The 21,349-nt window shown below is 40.1% G+C and overlaps 1 protein-coding gene across 2 annotated transcripts in view; it reads left to right on the top strand.

Annotated features, from left to right (window-relative positions):
- CTNNA3 (catenin alpha 3) overlaps positions 1 to 21,349 on the top strand; it is a 397,084-nt gene that overhangs the window by 224,471 nt on the left and 151,264 nt on the right. For both annotated transcript variants that reach the window (XM_058841820.1, XM_058841819.1), the window contains exons 8-9: positions 8,855 to 8,935; positions 13,816 to 13,968. In XM_058841820.1, coding sequence (XP_058697803.1) covers positions 8,855 to 8,935; positions 13,816 to 13,968 — 234 coding nt within the window. The remainder of the gene's footprint in view (positions 1 to 8,854; positions 8,936 to 13,815; positions 13,969 to 21,349) is intronic.

The raw sequence follows: 21,349 nt of genomic DNA, 5'->3' as shown, positions 1-21,349 counted from the left end.
TGAATGTTTCCACTGGTACATTTGGGTGGTTTTCCCGTGTATAAATAAATAGGGAAAATGCCCAGGGTATTTCTGGATAGGACTGCAGAGGAGTATGCCCTGAATAGCAGACTCTCCTGGTCTCATGCAGGATTCTGCAGATCCCAGCCCTGCAGGAGACTGTAATTTTCAGTTCTCTTCCCTGCATGCCATCCCATACAGCCTCCCTTGTTCCATTTGGTAGCTGCTGCTTTTAACAAACTGGGGCTTTTCTCTCTTGTAGAACCCAGGACCTTCAAACTCGTGCTGTGAGTCTAATCCAAGGGCCCAAGTAATGCACTGATTTCTCACTCTCCAAATCCATCTGCTGAGAAAATGGCTCTGCAAGGCCCCTTTCTGGCAGGCCTCAGTGCAAAAGCATCACTCAAGTGCTCTTCTACCAATCTTCTCTGTGTTCATTCCCCACAAGTGCTAGCAACAGAAACTTTCTGAGCTAGAGGAGACATCCTCTAGCTAACAATAGCGGATTTTTAAATATCACTTGAGTATTTGAAACGTTCAGTCATGAGTGTCTATAAATAACCACCCTGGAGCCGTTTCATTGTGTTGCTGCAAACAGGGGTGTGTTTTGTTCAGGAGCCACTGAATTCACCCAGTGAGGTGAGGTGATGGCATCAGCTACCACTGTTCCCCCAAACCTCCTGTGTTCCTCTCTTACCTTCCAGTGCTCTGTACAGGCTGGACGAGTGTCACAGCAATTCACACGCTCTGGACTCACTGCACACACAGGATGCTGGATACTCTTCAGTTTGTAAATTTGACAACTTAACTTAGTCCTGTCCCTAAAAGCTGGACTTGCCTTCACTGCACGTGCTGCAGTGCCTCCCAGCCTCCTACATTCCCAAATTGCATCACAGCATGGTGTTATGTGAAATTAATTACTCTGGATTAGAAGGGGATTAACTAATACAATTAATACATAATTAAATGGAATTACATTTTTTGGTCTGTTTGGGGTTTCAGCATTTAACTGTTATTTAGAAGTACAGTTTTGAACAGAGCCACATCCATAACATGTGTGTTATTTGAAATTACCAAGCTGAGCCTTGTTCAGAGCTGAAGTCTGGGATAAGTAGCTGTTTCCTAAGGTTTCTGTCTGTAGGCCAAGTTCTGTCATGGCTCCACCCATATTTATCTCAAGCTGCTTCCTTGTGGGGAACTCCACAGAAATGCTAAAGTTATGTGGGAGGGAAAATCAGGGAGCTCAGTCTTCATTAGCCACCCAATGTGATATCAAAGTGTGCTTGGTTTTCTGTTTAAAGAAGTATCACAGCATGTCTGTTCTGTGAGTGATCATGAACAATATCATAGAGATTTTCCCAGACTAATGAGTGTGTCAACACAGCAAACTTCTACATTTTCCTGTTCTACCTTCCTTATCTCTCCATGGTACTCTTTGATACAGTGGAAATACAAGGAGAAAGCGTGAGGGTACTGGATGGAGTGGCTATGAAGACTTGGAAGATTTTTTTAGAAAAAATTACAATTTTTTAGTCACCCTATATATTTTTAAATATATATTATATTTATTTGTAATGCTGTTTGATTTGAGTGCTGATCCACTCCTCTTAAGACTACAGGAATCTATTTGTGTAGCACATTGTACATTAAAATACCACCTCAAAAGCCACAGTAAGCTTGTGTTTGATTCCTTGAAAAATGCAGTCTGTGCCTTTGCTGTGCCACTTTGGAACCTGCACTAACTCAGCCTGTCCCTAGGTAAGGCAGAATGAGAGTGCCTTGGTGCTGGACATTTTTCCCTATTTATAGCTGCTGTTTAAGACCATAACTTTCAGATTTAGAGTACAGCTAAGACTTTTAAACAATCTGGATGAGAAGGACTGTCTCAGCACTCTACAATATTTTATTTTGAATTCTCTTCTCCCTCCATCCCCTTCCTCTTTCTCATAGCAGCACAGAATCTCCAAGCAATTTATATGATAGTTCATCATAGGAAAGTCTTATGCTGCTGCTGTAGAACGAGATTTTTTCCAACTAATTTTCTATTTTTCTGCTGTAAAACTGCCAGAACACTTTGGTGAAAGGTAGATGGATATTCAATTAAAAACTTCCATACTAGAAACTCAGAAATTTGCTTCTTAGTAAAAGGCAGATTAACCTCAAGTATACTTCTTGCTCTCAGTTCAATAGTATTGCTCTATTTCTACTTAGGTTTGCCTTTCTTTCCTGCATCATCTGTGAATGACACTAACATCTGATTAAAAGAAATTTAATGTCCTTTTTACTCCCTGCTGATTCCTCTGATAGGCCTGGAGTTGAATACAAACCAAAATAAAGTACTACTGGCATTTAAGGTTTCTCTATCAAGTTTTAAGACTGTCATATTTCAAATATGAAGAGCCTGTGGCGTTTGGTTTTTGCATTAGAAGTAGTCAGTGATTGTTGTTAATAAGAGATTGTTGTATTTGCTCTGCAACACACTGGTTGTGACACGTGTGACACTTCCTGGGACACCTGTCCCTAAATAAGTACTGGAAAAGTCTGGGTGTTTCTTCAGGATCACCTTGGAGTCATGTTGAACTTTTCTAATATTCCCAATGTGAAAAAGTAGGAGAAAAACTGATAAAAGGAGATATTTGTCTTAGGTATTAGAAACAATAAAAATTTAGAATGGTGGAGGTTCCTTGTCTTCTCTTATGACTGGATCCAAGTCACTTCCAAGAGAATTTATTATCCCAGGGATAAAGATCCCAGCTCTGTCCTTTGAGACAACCTGGCCACCCTCCACACCTTCAGCTGACTGACACCAGTGTTTTGGAGAGTGGATTAAAATGTGCAATATTATGCATATTCCAGCAACATAATTCTTTTTGAGATTTCAGGATTAATTTGGATTTGCAGATTTCAGTGTTTCAATGTTTTTTCTCATCATTAAAGGGTTATGCATTCTAAATTCTGGGGTTTTTAGGCTATTTGATGTGTGCTTATCTAGAATGAAATTTGAAATTTGTTTTGGCGTCTTATAAACTATATGTAACTGAATGCCAAAAAATAGTTGTGCTGAGAGGCTTTAAATTCTAGGCTGTTCCTGCATATTGATTGGAAAAGGGTAATTGACACAGGAAGGAGAGCCCTTAGTACTCCAGTTGTAGCAGTGGAGTTGAGGTAATTAATTTCTTATGAGGTACTTCACGTCTCACAGCATTACATCCATAGGGAGTATTCCACGAGGGCTTGGAGAGGAGGAAAATGACAATCTCATATTGAAGCTGTTGAGGAAAAAACCCTGTCTGTAATGAGAAACAGTTCCACATGAAGGAGTCCTTATTTGCTCACTTGCATATGATTTTCCATACCCCTTCAAAAAAAATATGCTTACCTGTTTATCACAGAAATAGGTTTTCTTGAGCCAGGTGTCCTAAAAAAATCACACTGGGATGGCTGTGTTTAGAGTAGGGAATCTGTGGCACTGATGGAGGTGGTGATTTTCATCTTAAAGTACTTGTGGGTTATTCCTTTGTGTTTCCTGTATTAAAAAACAAAGGTAATAAATGTACTTCTAAATTAATTTTCCTTCCCAGGCTTTTGATGTACAGTGAAAATGGGCTTTGAAATGCTGCATGAAAAGGCCTGGGAGCTTTTACCTTTTCAAAGGAAAAATGTCAGAAATGTCAGGTTCTGCCTTAACTGCCTTGTCAGAGGATTCCTTGAATAACTTCTGAAATGTTCACGTGAGAGGTTTGTGAGGCAGTGAATAGAAACAGTTCCGTGTTTCACTGAGGCTGCTTGTGCTCCAAGAGTTATTCCAGATGGGGGGGAACCAAGAGGTCTGGAAAACATTTGGTTTGAAAGCATGAGACATACCTGAAAAGAAGAACTGTAAACAACTGGTGCATTTATTTCTGAGTTCGACACAGACCTGTCCACTGAGTTCTGCAGCTTTGGAGGAGCTTGTTTGGTTCTGCTGTGTTTAACCAGACCTGGCACCTCCAACCAGCAGTCTTGGCTTTCACTTGGACACTGCACTTTGAACAACAAGCTGAAAAATCAAAGGGTAAAATACTATTTCAATGAATTCTGCATTTAAGGGACAAATCCCAGGGCCCAGTGGTATCCAGACTGGTACAAAGGAATACACAGAGGTTCTGCCCCACACTTGGCATTTCTCACACAGGCAAACATCATCTGGGATTTCCTTCTCTCTGTGTGACCTTCAAGGTGACAAACCCTTTGTCCCCTCCTAGCAAAGACTGTAGCAAGTGGCATTAGTTTTATTTAGTTACTGATGGCTGAAGCACAGTGTTAACTAATTCTGGCAGCTGTGAACCAGCTTGGGAAAATGAAAACTACAACAGGATTGAATTTATAAAGGTTCATGGGCTTCTTTGGGGCGTTTTTGAGACAGATGTTGGAGATGTCTTTACTTAGTTGAGTTCCACAACAGGATTTGAAAGATCAGGGTTTCTATAAGCTGTGTATGAAAAAAAAAAAGTGTGGAAATGTCCCAAGTAATGACAAAATTGCTTCATCATGCAAAATAATTTGTAAAATTGCTTTTTATATAATTTTCTTATAATCTTATGATTTTGATTAGAATTCACAGTGACTTTCTAAATCAAAAAAAGAACCATTTATAAATTTCATATGCAAACAAACCCCCAAACATTATACATTACACACTAAATTGTAACAACAAACATAAAAAGGTTGGTGTCTCTATAGAGGCTGTGACTTTGCTTTAATGTCCTACCTAAGAGAGTTTGTTTTATGGGTTTTTTTGAAATTAAGGTGCAATGTATGGGACTCTCTAATTGCTGAGTGTGGGGTTATTTTCAGTCAACACACAGGCTGAAACAGTCAGTCATTTAATTAGAGCTCTGACATTTATGAAGTTATTGTAGTATTGATTGGTGTTTATCTTTTAGCTTGGCTTCTTTTTTTTAATACTTCCATAGAGAACTGATTTTGATAAATGTGCTAGTCTTTTTTTCACTAAACCTGGTTTTGGATACATGGAACTCTATCAAAAGCTGTTTATCAGAGCCATGGTACAGCTGCTGGAGACCATTGACAGAGAGCAGGGGAAGGAAATCCTCCCCTGGCAGGGTGGGCAGGGGCTGTCCCAGGTGCCCAGAGCAGCTGGGGCTGCCCCTGGATCCCTGGCAGTGCCCAAGGCCAGCCTGGACATTGGGGCTGGAGCACCTGGGACAGTGGGAGCTGTCTCTGCCATGGCAGGGGTGGAATGAGATGGGCTTTAAAATCCCTTCCAACTCAAACCGTTCTGTCATTCTGGGATAAACAAAGAAAATCATGCTGCTAGATTGGACTTTTTTCCTATTTATTCCTCCCAAGATTGTGCAATGACCATTTAGGAACAGACACATCCCATGAAACAGAACACGTGCTTAATTTCTGGCACGGGTCTTTAAATATGGGAACATTAGCCTAAATACAAGAGATGAGATGATCACTCAAGTACTTCTGCCCATATCTTCCTTATAATCTCCTGATCAGTGCAACTGCCAGGCAAACATCTGTGGGCCTTCAGGAGTATCAACAAAGCGAAATTAAAGCCCTTCTCAGAGTATCTATCCAGTCCTTTGTTTAAGATGAGCTCTAAAAAGTGTGGAGCTTCTGCAATTCCTGCGGCCCTTGTTGCGGCTGGTGGCTGTTGGCACTGCAGGGGTTTGGCTGGACACTGGTTGGGTCCTGCCAGGCTGTGCAGACATCAGGGGCTGTAGCTGTGTACCTGGGGCTGCAGGAGGCTCTGCAGTGCCTGGCAAGGTCACAGAACCCTGCTGCTGGAAATTCCATCAATTCCATCCCCAAACCAGAGGGGACATGGCCATGCATTCCTGCTGAGAATCTGCCCCCAGGTGTGTCTTGCTCTCAATGGAAATCCAGCAGGAACCATTTTCTGCACATGTGGGTTTTGTGACATTCAACTAATGTTGTTTGCCAGTGTGGAAAATAGATGGGCCTGAATTATTTGCAGTACCCAGCATTTATCTTCAGGCTAGCCAGTGTTAATTAAAAATACTTCTTTTCACTCGGTGGAATATTAATAACACTGTGACTTAGTGCTTGTAAAATGTTTCAAATGTTAAAAATGCATTGAAATAGGAACTGGATATTGCTTTTAGGATCTTCACAAGGGAGCCATATAGCTGTTATTTTTTTTATATTTTGTAATATACTATACTATACTATACTATACTATACTATACTATACTATACTATAATATAATATAATATAATATAATATAATATAATATAATATAATATAATTATTATGTTGTATTTTACAGGAAAAAAACAGTAGGTGAGTGCAGAATAACTGAAAGGCTCACCTGCCTGATTTTTAAACTCCAGACCCAGAATAATGTGCATAATTCCCATTTCCCTAAATCAGTCACTCTGTACAAGAAGGAACAGTTTCAGGATAGGTTTGTTTGAAGTCCAGGAGTCACCAGAAGGATTTCATTGCCAAGCAGATGCAGAGTATTTCACCCCAGCCGTGTGGGTTCCATGGCTGGGGGTGAGCCAGCCACACTCTGCTGGCTGTGGAGGTGTTGGGGTCAATCCCAGGTGGGGATCTCACGTGTCCCCTGACTGGAACAGACTGCACACGGTTTAGAAGTTCCTAAGGATTTACCCAAACTGGAGTGTGGGGCTGTTGATGTTTACATTTCTTCAGGGAAGAATGAGAGTCTGCAGTTACGAGGTTACCTGCAGTCTGGGCTTGTCCATATTCTCCTGAAGCTGCATTTACAGTGCATTTGTAGTGGATTTATTTCTTAGGGAAAACATGAGGTGAAGAAGAACCTCATTTATAGTTAGATTTGCTTTCTAGACATTGACCATTATGTTAAGAATTTGAGAATAAAGTGTCTTTAACTTGTTCACTGTTCAATATTTTATGCCACTTGCTGCCTGAGGTTATTTAATATTAGCTGCTTCAAAGGTTTAGGTTAGCTTAGAGCCAGTTGTATCATTAGTGGCCACCTTTGAAGTTACAGATTACCAGAGAATTTGAAAAATATCCCAGTATTTTACAATTATTTTATTTTTGTAGAAAAATAGGCTCTAAATATAAAGCTTTCAAAGGATATGCCAGTGCATTTTTATAGTCTGAAAATGCATAGGCATAAGCTGAGTTGTACCCACAGGGTTTTTCCTGGCCCTGTTTACCTAGCAGTTCAGAAGGGATCATTTTGTTGTCAAGGTTGACAAGAGCTTGCAAAGCATAATAGAGGAGTCATTATTTATACTTCAGTTCCTGTGCAAGCCTTGCTCCAAGAAATGATGGCGTTGCTGTGGAACAAAAGCGAGTATCCACCTCCAGGGATTCCCTGAAGGTTTTAAGGTGAAGTTCAGACCTTTCTCCAAGACCTGGTTTTGATCATCTGTTCCCTGCAAAGACTGTAGGCAGTTTCAGAGATAGGTCATAGGAGATTTCCTAAATCTCCCTGAAAATGCAAGCTCAATTTTTAAAGCACTTTTTCCTTTCAGTTGATATGTGATAATAATTTCAAGGCATTTATGACATTGCACATTCAATTTTAATATAAGAGTTCTTTGCTTGCCACCTCTAGTCTTTGTTTGAATATTAAGCTTATTGTCCTGTTCACAGGTTTTTTAGTAAGGAAATAACTCTGATTGAAGTATGATACATAGATAATGAGCTTATACTCCTGGGTGCCTACTGAGATATTACGATTTTCCTATTAATTTTAATGTTATTTATAAAATGGGACAGTCATGGTCATAATAGAGACTTCCCAGTGTTTGGTAAGTGAAGTCCAAATAGCGTGGTCAGTGTACATAGCTTTTGCTTGGCATTTATGAGAGTCTGGTTCTTTGTGCTGTAAATGTCATGTGTGCTGACTTTGTGTAAAGCTATTTGTGGTTCTTTCCTTTGGACCAGGGCACTCCAAGGCAGGGAGCAATGATTGCTTGCTTTAGGCAAACAAAGTTCACCAGGCATTTTGGATTCTCATGTAGTTTCTGTACTAACAGGAAGAAAACCAAATTCAAAGCAGCTAGTAGGCACAGGAGTATTATGGTAAAATTGTAGGGAACAAAGGCTGAGCAGTCCAGTGGAGTGTGAAGTACACCTTTCAAATAGGTAATGATGGTAGAAGCACTTTCCTTATAGAAGGAAATAAAAAAATAAAATTGTTTAGAAAGTAAAGCTGATTCTCTTCAGACCTCTCAAGAATCTCAAGAACTCAATCTACTAGATGCTGAGGACGAATGTGCTGTGGGATGAAGAGATTGCCATTTCATGGACAGTGTTTGCCTTGCAACATCTTGGACTTTTTGAAACTCACCCACTCTGTTTTACAGAAGGAAAATAAGGAACACTGCAGACAAAAGCATAACCCAACTGCATTGTGGGCACCTGAATTTATACACTGTTTATAGAGAGAGAACATTATTTTTCACATGAATAGGGTATTAATGGAGTGCCATAAATATTGTTGTTGTTGTTGTTACTACTATTATTAATCATCATCATCGCCATCATCACTATCATCATAATTCTGTTCATGTTGTTGATTACCCTGGGAGTATTACAGCAATTCAGAAGTTAAGAAGTGTTTATTTTGTTCCTGTATACTGCTTCTAAAGCATATGTTTTGATTCAGCAAATTATGCTTAACATCACAAATTGGCATTCTATGAATAGTGTGCTACTGGCTCTTGAAATGTATGAAAACCACTATGAATGTTGGAAAAATCCTTTGGCATGTCCGATTTCCCAAAGGCTCTGATGCGCTGGGGACACACAGAATGTGCTGCTGGGGGATCCCAGGCAGGCAGTGACTGTTTTCTGTCCCGTTGCTTGCAGGCTGACAAGGCAGAGAGAAGCGATGCCTTGAACGTGGCCATAGAGGGGATGTGCAAGAGGACCAGAGACCTCCGCAGGCAGGTGAGCACCTGGGCCAGTGAGAGGTGGGAAAAGGCCTTCAGGGATTCTCCAACTTGCTATTTTCAGTTTATGCATTTTGAAAATATGATTTTTTTTTTCCCCATAATAAAATGTATTGACAACTACACCATTCCACAGAATATTTATATATATTACATACCAGTTTTCAAAACTCTGGGAGAAAACCCTGCCAAATGATACTGAATATGTATCTGTATGTATACATGTTTAAATACATTTGCTGTAGATATGTATCAGTAGTGTACTCTGGCCATCAAGATATATTTAATTTTCAGTAATCTTGACAGACACCTTGAAGGAACTACTGAATCACTATGGGTGGGTCTTTATGGTTGTGAGACCTCACCACACAAGAGGGTCCTTGGAACACCCAGTCCACAGTCTGCCCCCCATTTTACATCCCAGTGTCCTAAAACTAATGTGGAACATGGACCAGGATCCACACCTTCAGTGAAGGGAAGAAGGTTAGCAGTAGGCATCAGCTGTGTTCACACCCTTTTTCTGCAATAAATACCTTGGAGAAAAACTGCAAAATATGCTGGAAGTGTATAATGTGCCTTTTCAGAAAGAAAACCCCTGGAAAGTCAGTAGTGCTTTCAGCCAGGCTGCCCCAACCAAGTGCATGAAAATTTACAGCTGCACAGAACAAGAGCACACCTCTTTCATCCTGTCTGCAGCTCAAACTGTTTATCAACTCCCTGCTGGAAGACTATCCCTCCCAACTTTGTGTTCAGTCTTGCAAGCCAGCCTGTGCTTCAAGATGAGGAATAAATTCCTTCCTGCTCCCAATAATCAGTCAGGGGAAGCCTTGAAAAATGAGAATATCATAAAAATACAGTATTTTCAACTAAGTAGCTATTTGGTTTCTGCTTAGATTCTGTCCAAAATGTTTTCAGTGCAGAGACCTGCATCACCAGCTCAGTGTATCTAGGAACCCTTCCATTCATTTCCTTCCAAGAGTTAATTAAACTCCAGCTTAAAACACTTTATTGACTCTGTTACGGTGGTTAAAAGCTGTTCACTAATTCAATTTGTGTCTTTCTGTAAATCTTTGGAAAACGTTCAGGCTGGATGTAATCATGCCCAATTTATAGTCAATCTAGAACCAGTAATTTTCTCTTACCAGAACAGCTCTGCTCTTCTTGACATTTTTTCCACTGGAAAGCATTTATGAGAAATATTTTACCTATTTCCTCCAATTCTATGTTCATACACATGAATTGCATAAGAATTGTTTCAGGAGGAGTACTTGCTGCATGCCTAATTCCTGATCTGGGAGACAAGAAACATTGAATTTGTGCATGCAGATACTGCAGCAGAGTCTTATTTGCTTTCACTTACAAACATTTGTTATTCTGTCTCCTAGCAATTTTACAAGAAACACGAAAATTGTTGTTTGCTCTACTCTTACAGCTTTTATGATACTTTATTTTTTAGTACACTCTGTACCTGTGCTGGTGTTGCATCAGGTGCTCTCAGTGGATTCAGGGCTGTGGTGTGCGGTGTGCTCTGCTTTCAGGCATGACTGGGACTCTGCAAAACTGGCCTTAAAGATCAAACCTTATAAAGCTGTATTTTTACAATCTCTTCAGTAGCAGCCAACAAAGCAAACCATCAGAGAGGTGCTGTCCCAGTCAGCTGCTGCCCTGGGCAGGGAAGTTTCAAGGGAAGTTATTTGCATTCATTTCAGGAGCTTGGCCAGCACTTCCAGCACTGATCTGCTTTGTTTTGATTTTTACTTGTATTGTGCTGGAGATGTGCATGTCATTTCTGTGTGTGCAGTTTTACCTGGATCACTGCTCCCCTGCCAAGGAGAGCTGCACAAACAGCCAGGAAGGAATTGCATATTCGTTCTAATTTGTAATTATGTGAAATTACCATACTCAGTTCTTGCCTCCCAGTTCTTTCCCAGCGTAGCATGAATGGACTGCACAGATGTTTCTCCTGTGGTTGTTCCGCAGTTCTGGCTGGTTGGTTGTTTTAATAAATATTATTCCTGGTGATATTCTTATGTTTTTATGTAACTTCTTCATCATGGGTAGCTGTTTCTGGACACAGAAGAGATGGCCTTGCTGGCTCTGCTTCAAAATGGGAAAGGGAGATCCCTCAGGAAAAACTGCTCTGAGGTTTGTGCAGGACTTTTCCAGGGTCATCTAGTAAGGCAAGAGGCAAGTAGAGGCAAACAGAGTTTTCTGTGCTCATCAGTACTGATGCTGAATAGTGTTGCAAACAGCTGCTGGCATTTTTTTCTCTACCCTCCACTGTTTTTGACAACCTTATGCCCCATGTTTTATAAACAACATGTTCCGGTGGTTTTCTTTTAATGCATTTTGATATCAAAACAAAAATTCTCCGTGCTTCTGTAACAGTGTGCTCAAAGGGTAAGACCTTGCATCTTAAGAAGAAAACAATTTGTCAGACATCATCCTCCCCCTCCCCTCCCTCTTCTGATGGTGTCTCTTTCACTTAAAAATACGAGAAAAAGTTTAATTATAGCACAATAACTTTCCTAGGATTGTGTGCTGGCACTACTGGTGCTGTCCTTTGCTCCTGTGCCTCCCTCCTGGCTACTCAGCTTTTAGCATTTGGCCCTACAGGTGGCCAGAGTCAGAAACAGACTTACCAAATCATGGGAGAAATGCTTGTTAGGATTAGCATGAGAAGAAACAGATATTGCCTCAGATACTCCTTTTTTCTTTCGTCTTTTCTTTCTTTTTCTGTGTTGTATTTCTTTGTTCTTTAATGCTACACAAGGCATCCTTTGCAATGCTCAGCTTCACGTATTCCTTTGCAGAGCTGCAACAGGAACATAATTTCAGACTTGTTTGTGTTCAGCAAAGACACAGCATTATCTCTGTTTTTTTGAAGAAGTGATTTTGCTGCATAATTGCAGGATAGAGCATTTCTTAGAACGAAATAGTAATGATAATTTCTGTGTGAGAGGTTAATTAAGCCAAGAAAACCAGTGAAAAGCTATAGCAAAGAATTATGTAATGAGAGATAAAATGAGGCTGCTGGTTTGAAATTGGGTACCTGAAGCTCACCACAAATGTGCCTGAGGTTATTGTAGTGACACTGTGCTAAGGCTGTGAAAGTCCTGCACTCGGGGCTGTACAGAACTCCAGAATATTTCTGTTGGACATAACAAATCATTTGCCATAGGTATGATGGTTTCACAACTTTTTGTTGTTGTTTTTTGTAAATGGCAATCTTAATTTTTAAACTGTGACTCTTCAAGGTCACATTCATGTACCTAATTTTAAACAGGCAAGAATATCTGTTTTCTTTAGTGGAGCCTTTACAACAGAGAAATCTTAGCAGGTAACTTGGCAGGACTGGAGGTTTGATTTAATTTATTTCTGGTAGTGAAACTTTCTAGTAACTTTTATTATTATTATTATTTAAATTCCAGCCTGAATAAAGCTGAGAATGTAAGAAATCCAATTTTGTATTGGAATCCAACAGCCTCTGTCTTTGTAAATGACTTTGCAGACATGCAGTGTATCCAGACAGTGTATCCTAATGTGGTAGGCTACAGTAGGTTAGGAAACAAAGAAACCATTCCAAATATAAATTGCTTGTGTTTGTCCCTCTGGTGAGTCAAGGAGAGCTGCCTTGAGGTGCTGAGGCTATCTGAAAGCCAGTGGTGGAATTCACATCCAGATCTTGTCTGAGAATCAGCAGATTTCCCCACTACCCTTTCTGCTGTGCATGGTCACTGCCCTACCTGCAGACACAGCAGCATCAAAAAGATTGTGTTTTTTTTCTATTTTTCTCCTGGTAGGAGCCTTTACTTCTACTGATTTTTCACACAGATACCTTGGAGTAAAACACCAAGTGGAAACGGTGCTCTGGCAACAGCTTGATGAACTGAGAAACATTTACATCCTTCCCTGTTCCAATCAATATCTTCTCTATATACTGCAAAAATACTGGACTGGGAGTAGGAAATTCAGTGCATTTAATAATGAATTGCATTTAATCTATTGTTCCAGTTGGTATGTTTGTTGTAGTGCTGCATGATCTAAATGAGCAGCTGTCATGTGTAGGGAACATGCAAAATAACCTTTTAAGTGAAGTAATGTCCCAGTGATTGGTTACAGGCTTCTCTGAAGCCGAATTTCAGACAGGTAATTTATAGCAGAATGTTATACTTCTTTAATAATTTAAGTTAGAAGTTCAAGAGCAGTTAATTTAAGCAGAGAAAATTGAACTTCAGCCTCATTTATAGATCTTCTTGCTCTATTAATACATTATCAGGTGGCACAATCAGTAATCTCATTGACATAATTACCACGAAGGCTGCCATTCTGCAAACCAGACCATGTCACTGGGTTTCCCAGAAAGAAAAGGTAGTTTTGCAATTATGAAGTCATGGGATGTAGCTATTTTGTGAGTACAAACATGACTGAATTAATATTTTCTTTGTAAGATTAAATGGCCTTCTCCCTTGGCATCTGAATTACAAGGGAGAATACCCAGGAGATATGAGGTCTGGGCTAACTAATTTTTCACATGTAACATCACTTAAGTAGCCTATTCATCAAGGAGGAGGAATATTTGTTTGGCTCCCTGGATTTCAAGAGAACCAGTACATATTGTAGTGTTTATCTATCTGTACAAACACTTACAAACAGGCATATTTACCTAGTGGCATATTAAAGTTGTCCTTCAAATGAAATATATTTCTCTGTGTAACACAGAACTTGTAGCTGCCACAGGTTTCAGACCTACATTGCAAATAATGCAGGAGTACAGCGTGTAGGTGTTGATGTTAGAAATAGGGATGGACAATAATTGCAGCAGACTTTAATGAATAATCCAGTTAGCAGGTACTGATGTACTGCTTTCTTCTGCAGCTCCGGAAAGCCATCATAGATCACATCTCAGACTCCTTCCTAGACACCACCGTTCCACTGCTCGTTCTCATTGAAGCTGCTAAAAATGGAAGAGAGAAAGAAATAAAGGAATATGCTGCTATATTTCGAGAACATACCAGCAGGCTTGTGGAGGTATGTTAGATGGAATTGCACTTTTTCTGGAATATGTGGTGTGAGTGGCTTGCCACTGAACACTCCCTTTGCTGGCAGCTATCAAAAAATGTTCAAGGCTGGCATTTCAGGAAGGAATAAATAAGTGGCCTTGGGTAATAGTGAATGTACTCCATTTTCCTGTAATGGTATGTAGTAGAACACAGGGCTTTGTGCTTGTGTAGCATTTCACTGCATAGAAATTAGATGGTGTGCAATTGGAATTTGAGTAATCGGTGTTTCCACCAGGGTGTTCTGTGGGAGCTTGACTAAATGTGTGTTTCTGGGAGTATTAGCTCACAGCACAGGAGCTGCCCAGAGTTCAGGAGACACTGTGTTAGTGCTGTTTGCCAGCTGGGAAAGTCTGAGCTGTGCAGGGATGTGCTGGAGGGGAAGTGGGGCTCTGACCCAGCTCAGAGCAGGAGCTCTCTGCCAGGGTCACTGCGTATTCCCAGGTGGAAATATGGATCCAGGAGACCCACACAGATCACTGAGCCCAGCTCCTGCCTGCGTGCTAAATGAATTCCTGCTTACACTGGAGACTCAGTGCTCATTTCTAAAGGCTCTACTTCCTCATGGCTTATAAATGACTCTTCTTCAGCACTAAGAGATCTGCAAACACGGCTGGGGGAGATTTTGGGTTGTTGGACAATCAGTCCTGCAAACGTGACTAAATATGCACTGACCCGAACTCATTTCAGCTGCAGCTTGCAACACTGCTGGCATACTAAAGTCAAAAATTCACAGCAATATTATCTCAAGTGCCTGGAAGGAATGCATAAGTAATTTTTGTAGGGTTTTTTAGCTTCTGGTGCTTTTGTGTGCAGTAATGCAAAAATGGGGGGAAAAAAAATCGATGAATTCACTCTGCAGCTGAAAATTTACTTAGGAAAACTAGGTCAGAATTAGTAATTCACCTTGAATGATCTAGAGAAAATGAAAGAAAAATAGGTAAAGAGCTAAAGTAAAAGTAGGGTATTGCATTTATGTTTCTCTTCGTGGTCACATGATTACACAATAAGAATAGTTGTTATTCTTTGATTCACAAGAGTATCTGATTTTGACCATGCTGCAAAATCAAGCTGAAACTCCAAGTCCCAAGCTTTTCTGATTTTTAATAGTGAAGCCAAACCATCCTGAAGTGACTTAAGAACAGGTACTCACTGAAGATCAAGTAACCTGACTGAATTTCTGAGTCCAGCTGAAATACCCAAATCATTACTCATTTTAGAAGACATAACCCTAAAATCCAACATTGGTTTCCTTTCATGGGTTTGAATTTGTGTCCCAAATGCAAGGAGTAGCTGGCCAGGAGTGTGGGTGTGTGATTAGAGACTGATGGCTGCACAGATTCACTGCCTGCAAAGTCCAGACTGATCTTGCTGTATGTGTGAATACACAGTGAGTGTGTGTACATATTTATATTTATGCTGTGACTCAGAGTGCTGCCTACAGTGCAGAAAACTTACTTCTAAGGAGAGACTTCACACAGTCTCCTTTTGTTGAATTACACAACTCCTATTGTTGAATTAGTTGTTCCAAATGTCCCTTTACTGGGGATTACATCGTGGGCTGGCTGCTATTGAAAATTAACTTCAATTTTACTTTATGTTATCTTTGGGATATCTAGTACAACTAAGTATCTCATTTAAAAGTTGCTTATATTGGTTTAATGCCCTTACCAGTATCTCTAAGCAAGAGTTTGATTTATGGCTTTTTGATAAACTGTATTTATCAACTGCTAAACTCTCCAGCAAATTAATTAGGTGATAGTTGTACTGCATCCATCAACTGTTAGCCTATCTGAGGTAAAACAGAACAAAAATGAAAAAAGCATTAACGGCTAAGCAAGTGGCCACAAAGGGGCTTTGTGGAGATAAACAGATTTATCTCATTTTTAAGAAAAATCCAGTCATTTCCAACAGCACCATGTAAGAGAGAGAAGCACAGCAGCTATTTTGGGGAATGTTTTATACCAGTTAAATTTATGTAAATGTAATAGCTTTTAAATAGGTTAGAGCAGTTACTACAGCAGTTCCAACTGGAAGCATATTTGGGTTTTAGTGGCCTAAACCATGTTAAGATGAGAATATATGTATTTTTCAACTGATGTAGCGGAGCACTGCACTCTTGCTTTTATTTCTCAAGGAAAATAGTATAGATAGACTTGGATCTGACTAGTTGTGGTTTTCAGAAATGTTTGTACTTAAACATACACATGCTTCAGAACTGAGACGTGGTAAATATGCTTGGAGCTTGGTTTCCAGCTGAACACGGGGCCATGGATAGTGCCTGTGCTGCAGGAATCAGGTCTGGCTAAAAGTGCTACTCAAAGCAGGGAGCCTGGTTCTGCCAGAAGGGCAGGACAGATCAAAAGGAAATGAGCTGCCTTTGGATCCTTGCTATTTCTATTATCCCTTTATGTATCCCAGAATTTATGTTTCCTGCTGAAAATTCTGATGTATAAGCACCACTTGTCCCCTGTGGGACAGGAGCCCAGCCTTTAGCCAGGGAAGTGTTCCACAGTGTGGTGTTGGCTGCTCTCTGTAAGATCTGGAGTTGGATGGCAGGTTAATTGGAGATCCAGTATGAAATTCCTGTAACTTAGGAGCAAGTTGCCAGGCATTACTGTATTTTATTAGGGGGTTCTTAAATGGCAGGTACAGTGTTTGCAGGGGAGGCCTCACATTCCTTCCTTTGGTGTTGATTTCCTGCACTGATACAAGAGCCAACAAATTCCCTTAGAGCACAGAGGTCATGGAATACAACTCCAAAGGCCAGTCACGTGTGCCATGGCAGAAATGGGCTTCATCTCTGCTCCTGAAAATAATCTAAGTATTGAAGTGCCAGATCATGGGTGCATTGTACCTGCCTATGGAATACTAAGAGACAGTAGGTGTACTTAAAATATTTTAAAAGCTAAACTGCTGAGAAAAATGTTGCAAAGAAAGGTACAGAACAGCAAGTGTACCAGGGAAGGCTGATGGTGAGGGAGATGAGACATCAGGCTTTTGAAATACAACTGTGGAAACAGTTTTACCATCTAGGAGTGGTTGTGACATCCAGGGAGTTGGGTGGTTTGTGGGCACCAGGTGACAGAGCAAAGGCCAGTGATGCAAGCAAGACTGCCCATATTGTTAAACACACAATTTAAAAAGGTTGGCTTTTCTTTTTTCAGCTGCAAGTAGCCTTTGTGGGGCATTTGACACAGCGGAGCTGTTGCAAGCTTTGAGAGGTGAAAACCACCTCAGATGCTGGCAATCCCTAGATTTTGTCTAGGGGAACAAAAGCTAAGGAAAAACCTCATTTGCATTCTGAGTGTGCTTTGTTTCTGAAGGTAAAGCACTCCAGGTGTGAGTCTGAGCCCAGTGTCAACCTTTGATATCTCAGCATCCTGTGGTAAAGACTTCCACACCCTGACTGTGCGTTGTGTAGAGGAGTGTCTGATACATGGTCTTTCCTTTTGCTGTCTCTGAATTCTGGTATCAGAAGAGAAAATGAACACCAGTCCCTATTTTCCCTCTCCATGCCACTTACTCTTTCATTTCTTTTTATTGTTTTCAAAGCATTTCTGGTCTTTTAAAATTTTCCTTCTTTGGAAGCCACAAAAGGATCAGCTTGCTCCCTTCCCTGTACCTTTCCCAGCAGCTTGCAGCCCATGAGGTGGGAGGGCAGAACTGTGTGTGCTAATCCACACAGTCCAGATATTTCATAGAATCACAGAAACTTGGTTATTTCCTCACAAAATGACTCACTTTTAATCCCTCTAGACTGCATTTCATCCCTGTTACCGTTTGGTCATCTAGTACCATGACACCCTTCGCAAATCTTCATTAGTTATTTTATTTACTTCTCCAAATAACTTGTTAAAATATGTGTAAACAAAATTCATAAAAAGTTAATGCAGACACCACGACCACAAGGAAATTCCTGGCTCACGGCTTTTTCCCAGTTTCCTGTTGATTTCTTCCTGAGGCTGAAACAAGTGAAGCTAATCTGTCTGAATCACCTGGGAATTTACTGGTTACTCAGGCACCCTAATTCCTGGAGGAGTCTGGCATCCACACGCCTGGATCTCATACACAGTACAATCAGTAGTCCACACCTTTAATTCCTCCACTGCCTTCATGTATGAAAACTGGGGTGTCCATTCCTGCTTATTTTAACATTGCTCTTCTAAAAGATATTTTTGGCATAAGGAAGATTTATGACTATTTCCTTTTCATTTTATAAAGGTAACTAGTTGCACTTGAAGATACATGCTGTGTAATCACCTGTGTAATGAATGCTGAAGTTTAATTCTCTCCAAATTAAGGAAAAATTGTTTTTAAAAAAAAAAAAAAGTAGGTTTTCCTGAATCCAATCATGAGTTCAAGTTCAGTGATTCTGCTGCTCTAAAAAGCAGTGTCTCAGCTCTGTCCTGTCAGTGTTCCAGCAGAACACATTCCACACACTTGTCAGGCTTCAGGTTGAGCTGGGCTGATGATGATAGTGCTGCACCAAAGTTGAATTTGATAATAGTAATTTGAAAGTGAAGGCAGAACAACATGTCAAAAGAGATGATACTGCATTCCCAATATAGTGAGCAATAATTTGAATCAGCACAGTGCTATTGCCTGCTCTCATAGATCCTTTGTTAATGTTGTTCTATGGCTCAGTTGTAAATATGCTGTTGTTGCCATATTGATTAAACCATCAGCGTTTAATTTTCCTGTCACAGTATTTCATTTGACTGCAGAAATGTAAATGCAGAAATAAGTTTCTGAATCTGGACCACAAAGACCAGTGTATTTGTGTAGCCAGATCTCCAGCCACATAAGAATGGATTTTATTATTGCAGCCAGCAAGTTCAGTGGTGATAGTAATAAAATGGTTTTGATGTTACAGGACTAGGCTGTAAATCCATTTTTAAGTAAAATAAGCCGTTGATATTCGTGTTATTTCCAGTTTATGCATTTCCTTATGTGCTCAGTCTAAAACCTGTACTAATCCAGGCCTGTACCCACCCACCAGTATCACTCCTCTCGGTGTTCTGCTTGCTTTGTCTTCTTTCAAAGTTAACAATTCAAACAGCTATTCTGAGATTTTATTGTGTTGGTCTTTTTTCAGTTTGAAACCTTATTTACCCCACTGACTCAACCCAAGATAAAGATTTTCCCAAGATTTCTCTTGATTAATGAAGCACATGTTTCTTCTTTGACTAAATGATTAGTTTAGTGTGTGGATGCCTAATTTTTAGATGCCAGAAATCAGGTGAGTTGATCTGTACCTTGAGAGCTGACTGTTGGTCTGTTTTGAGACATGCATTATGTTGCATTTTCTTATGCTTTGTGTAGCAGTTTAAATCAGGCCTATCCTGTATTTGAGGGCTGTTTCTGAATCAGTTTTTGAAAGATTGAGGATACTTGAAGAGTAGATTATGAAGTGTTTTGTATATAAACACAATAGACTGAATTGGGTATTATAGAAACAAAAGTTCATCTTCTCACAAAGGTTAATCCAACAGTGCATTTGGCATGGAAATTAGAAGTACTGCTTAAAATATCAAGAGAGATTTTGTGTGGTTTCTGTTTTAATCTGAAAATGAAGAATTCTCTACTAGAAACAAGAAGTCTTGAGAAAGTAGGTACTTTTTGCCCTCTTTGAATAGGAAATGTTAATTGAGCTAAGCTAAATTGCTGCTACACTGACTCACTGCTCACACTGTAATTTAAGAAACAAACAATATCCTCATAGGCCAGAGACCTCTGTAAATCGCCTTGAGCAGCGAGATCTCTTTTTTCCCTTCTGAATTAGCATTTGGAAGTTACAGGCCTTCCTTCAAAAGTGGATTTAAGACATAACAAAGGAATACAATTCAGAAGCATGTATATAAATCCAGTGAGGTACAAAACATCAGTGAGATGGAAAGACAGTACCATACCAGCTCTGGGGCAATACTATTTCCAGAGGTTGTAGCAAGTATCTTCTTTCTTGTGTTGTGAGGTTTCCTCTGTGCTGAGTTTCAGAAGTGCTCTGTGCTCTCAGCCCAGAGGTTCAAAGGTGCACAGGCTGGAGTGTCAGCCACGCTTCCCAGGAGCATCAGCTGGGCCTCTGAGGGCAGCACTAGCACTGGAAAAGCTCAGAGTGTGCAAAGGACTGGAGCTGCAGTGCTTGACACCTTCACTCTGCCGTAGCAGCAGTGAGTGCACACAGCAGGGCTGCTCTCAGGGCAAGGGCTGTGTTCAGGTTCATGGAGGAAGAGGAATTGTCCTGGTTACACAGCAAAAAGCCCCAGGAGCACATTCAGCTGCCCACTTGGGCTACGACATTGGACACTTCCCACATACGCAAAGAACGCTCAGCTGCTAAAGCGTTTTGATGAGCACCAAGGGGCACGGTAAACATTCTTCTGATGGAGGTTATTTCAGGCTGCAGTGCCTGATATTCCTCATATACTGCATCAAATACTTCTAAGTCTGAATATTGATTATGTAACATTGAAAAAAACCCTAGAATATATTGCAGGATGAAAAAAGATTTGGGTTACGATTCTCTCTGTAGTCTAAGTCTTTGTGAGCCTTGGCTAAAAAAATTCTTCACAGATGTGGTTTTTTTAGAAAATGCTTGTTATTAATGGGAATTCCATATTAAAATGCAGCAATTTTGAAAAAAAATAATTCAAAATATTATATAATTATATATATATAATACAAAAGAATAAGTACTTTAAGATTTGACATTTAATTTTTGCTTGGAAATTTGCTTTTCATTTTAAATGTTGCAATTAAACTGCAAATCTAGTTGGAATATTTGATTGTACGGAAACATTTTCAAAGAGTCTTCTAGGACATTTCAAAATAATCTCAGAATATAAACACTATTATAAATTATGAATATTAAGGCAAAGTAATAATAATAATAAGGAAAAACTTTATGGGACCCAGGTGTACTTTCCAGTCCCCTGTGAGACATGCCTGTTTTTGGTGACTGGAGCATTCTGGCCTCTGGTTCACTTCCACCAAAGACAAAAGCAATTCCTGCTGTTGAGATAACAAGTATGTACCAGTGAACAAAAAATAGGTAAGAAGAAGAGTGAAATGTCACATCTACACGAGGAGAAAAGCAGGCCTGGTGCAACTGGCAATTTCTGCTTTGGGGAAGCTGCCAGCCTGTTCTCCTGAGCTGATCCATCACGGAGATGTAATGCTTTCTGAGAGGAGGAGTGATAGGCTGGCTGAACTTGAGATTAAAAAAGGAATTTGATGGGAGCAGGGAAGAATGCTCTGATTATCTTTTCTTTCGGCACAGATGCAAATCTCCCACTGCGGTGTTTAAAGGTCAGCTATACCAGGCAGAGGCAGAGAGATTTAATAGAAGTGGA

The sequence above is a fragment of the Poecile atricapillus genome, chromosome 6, assembly GCF_030490865.1.
Source record: "Poecile atricapillus isolate bPoeAtr1 chromosome 6, bPoeAtr1.hap1, whole genome shotgun sequence".
Taxonomy (NCBI): Eukaryota; Metazoa; Chordata; class Aves; order Passeriformes; family Paridae; genus Poecile; species Poecile atricapillus.
Note: the sequence above shows the minus strand (reverse complement) of the source record. Positions and strands in the feature narration are given on the sequence as shown.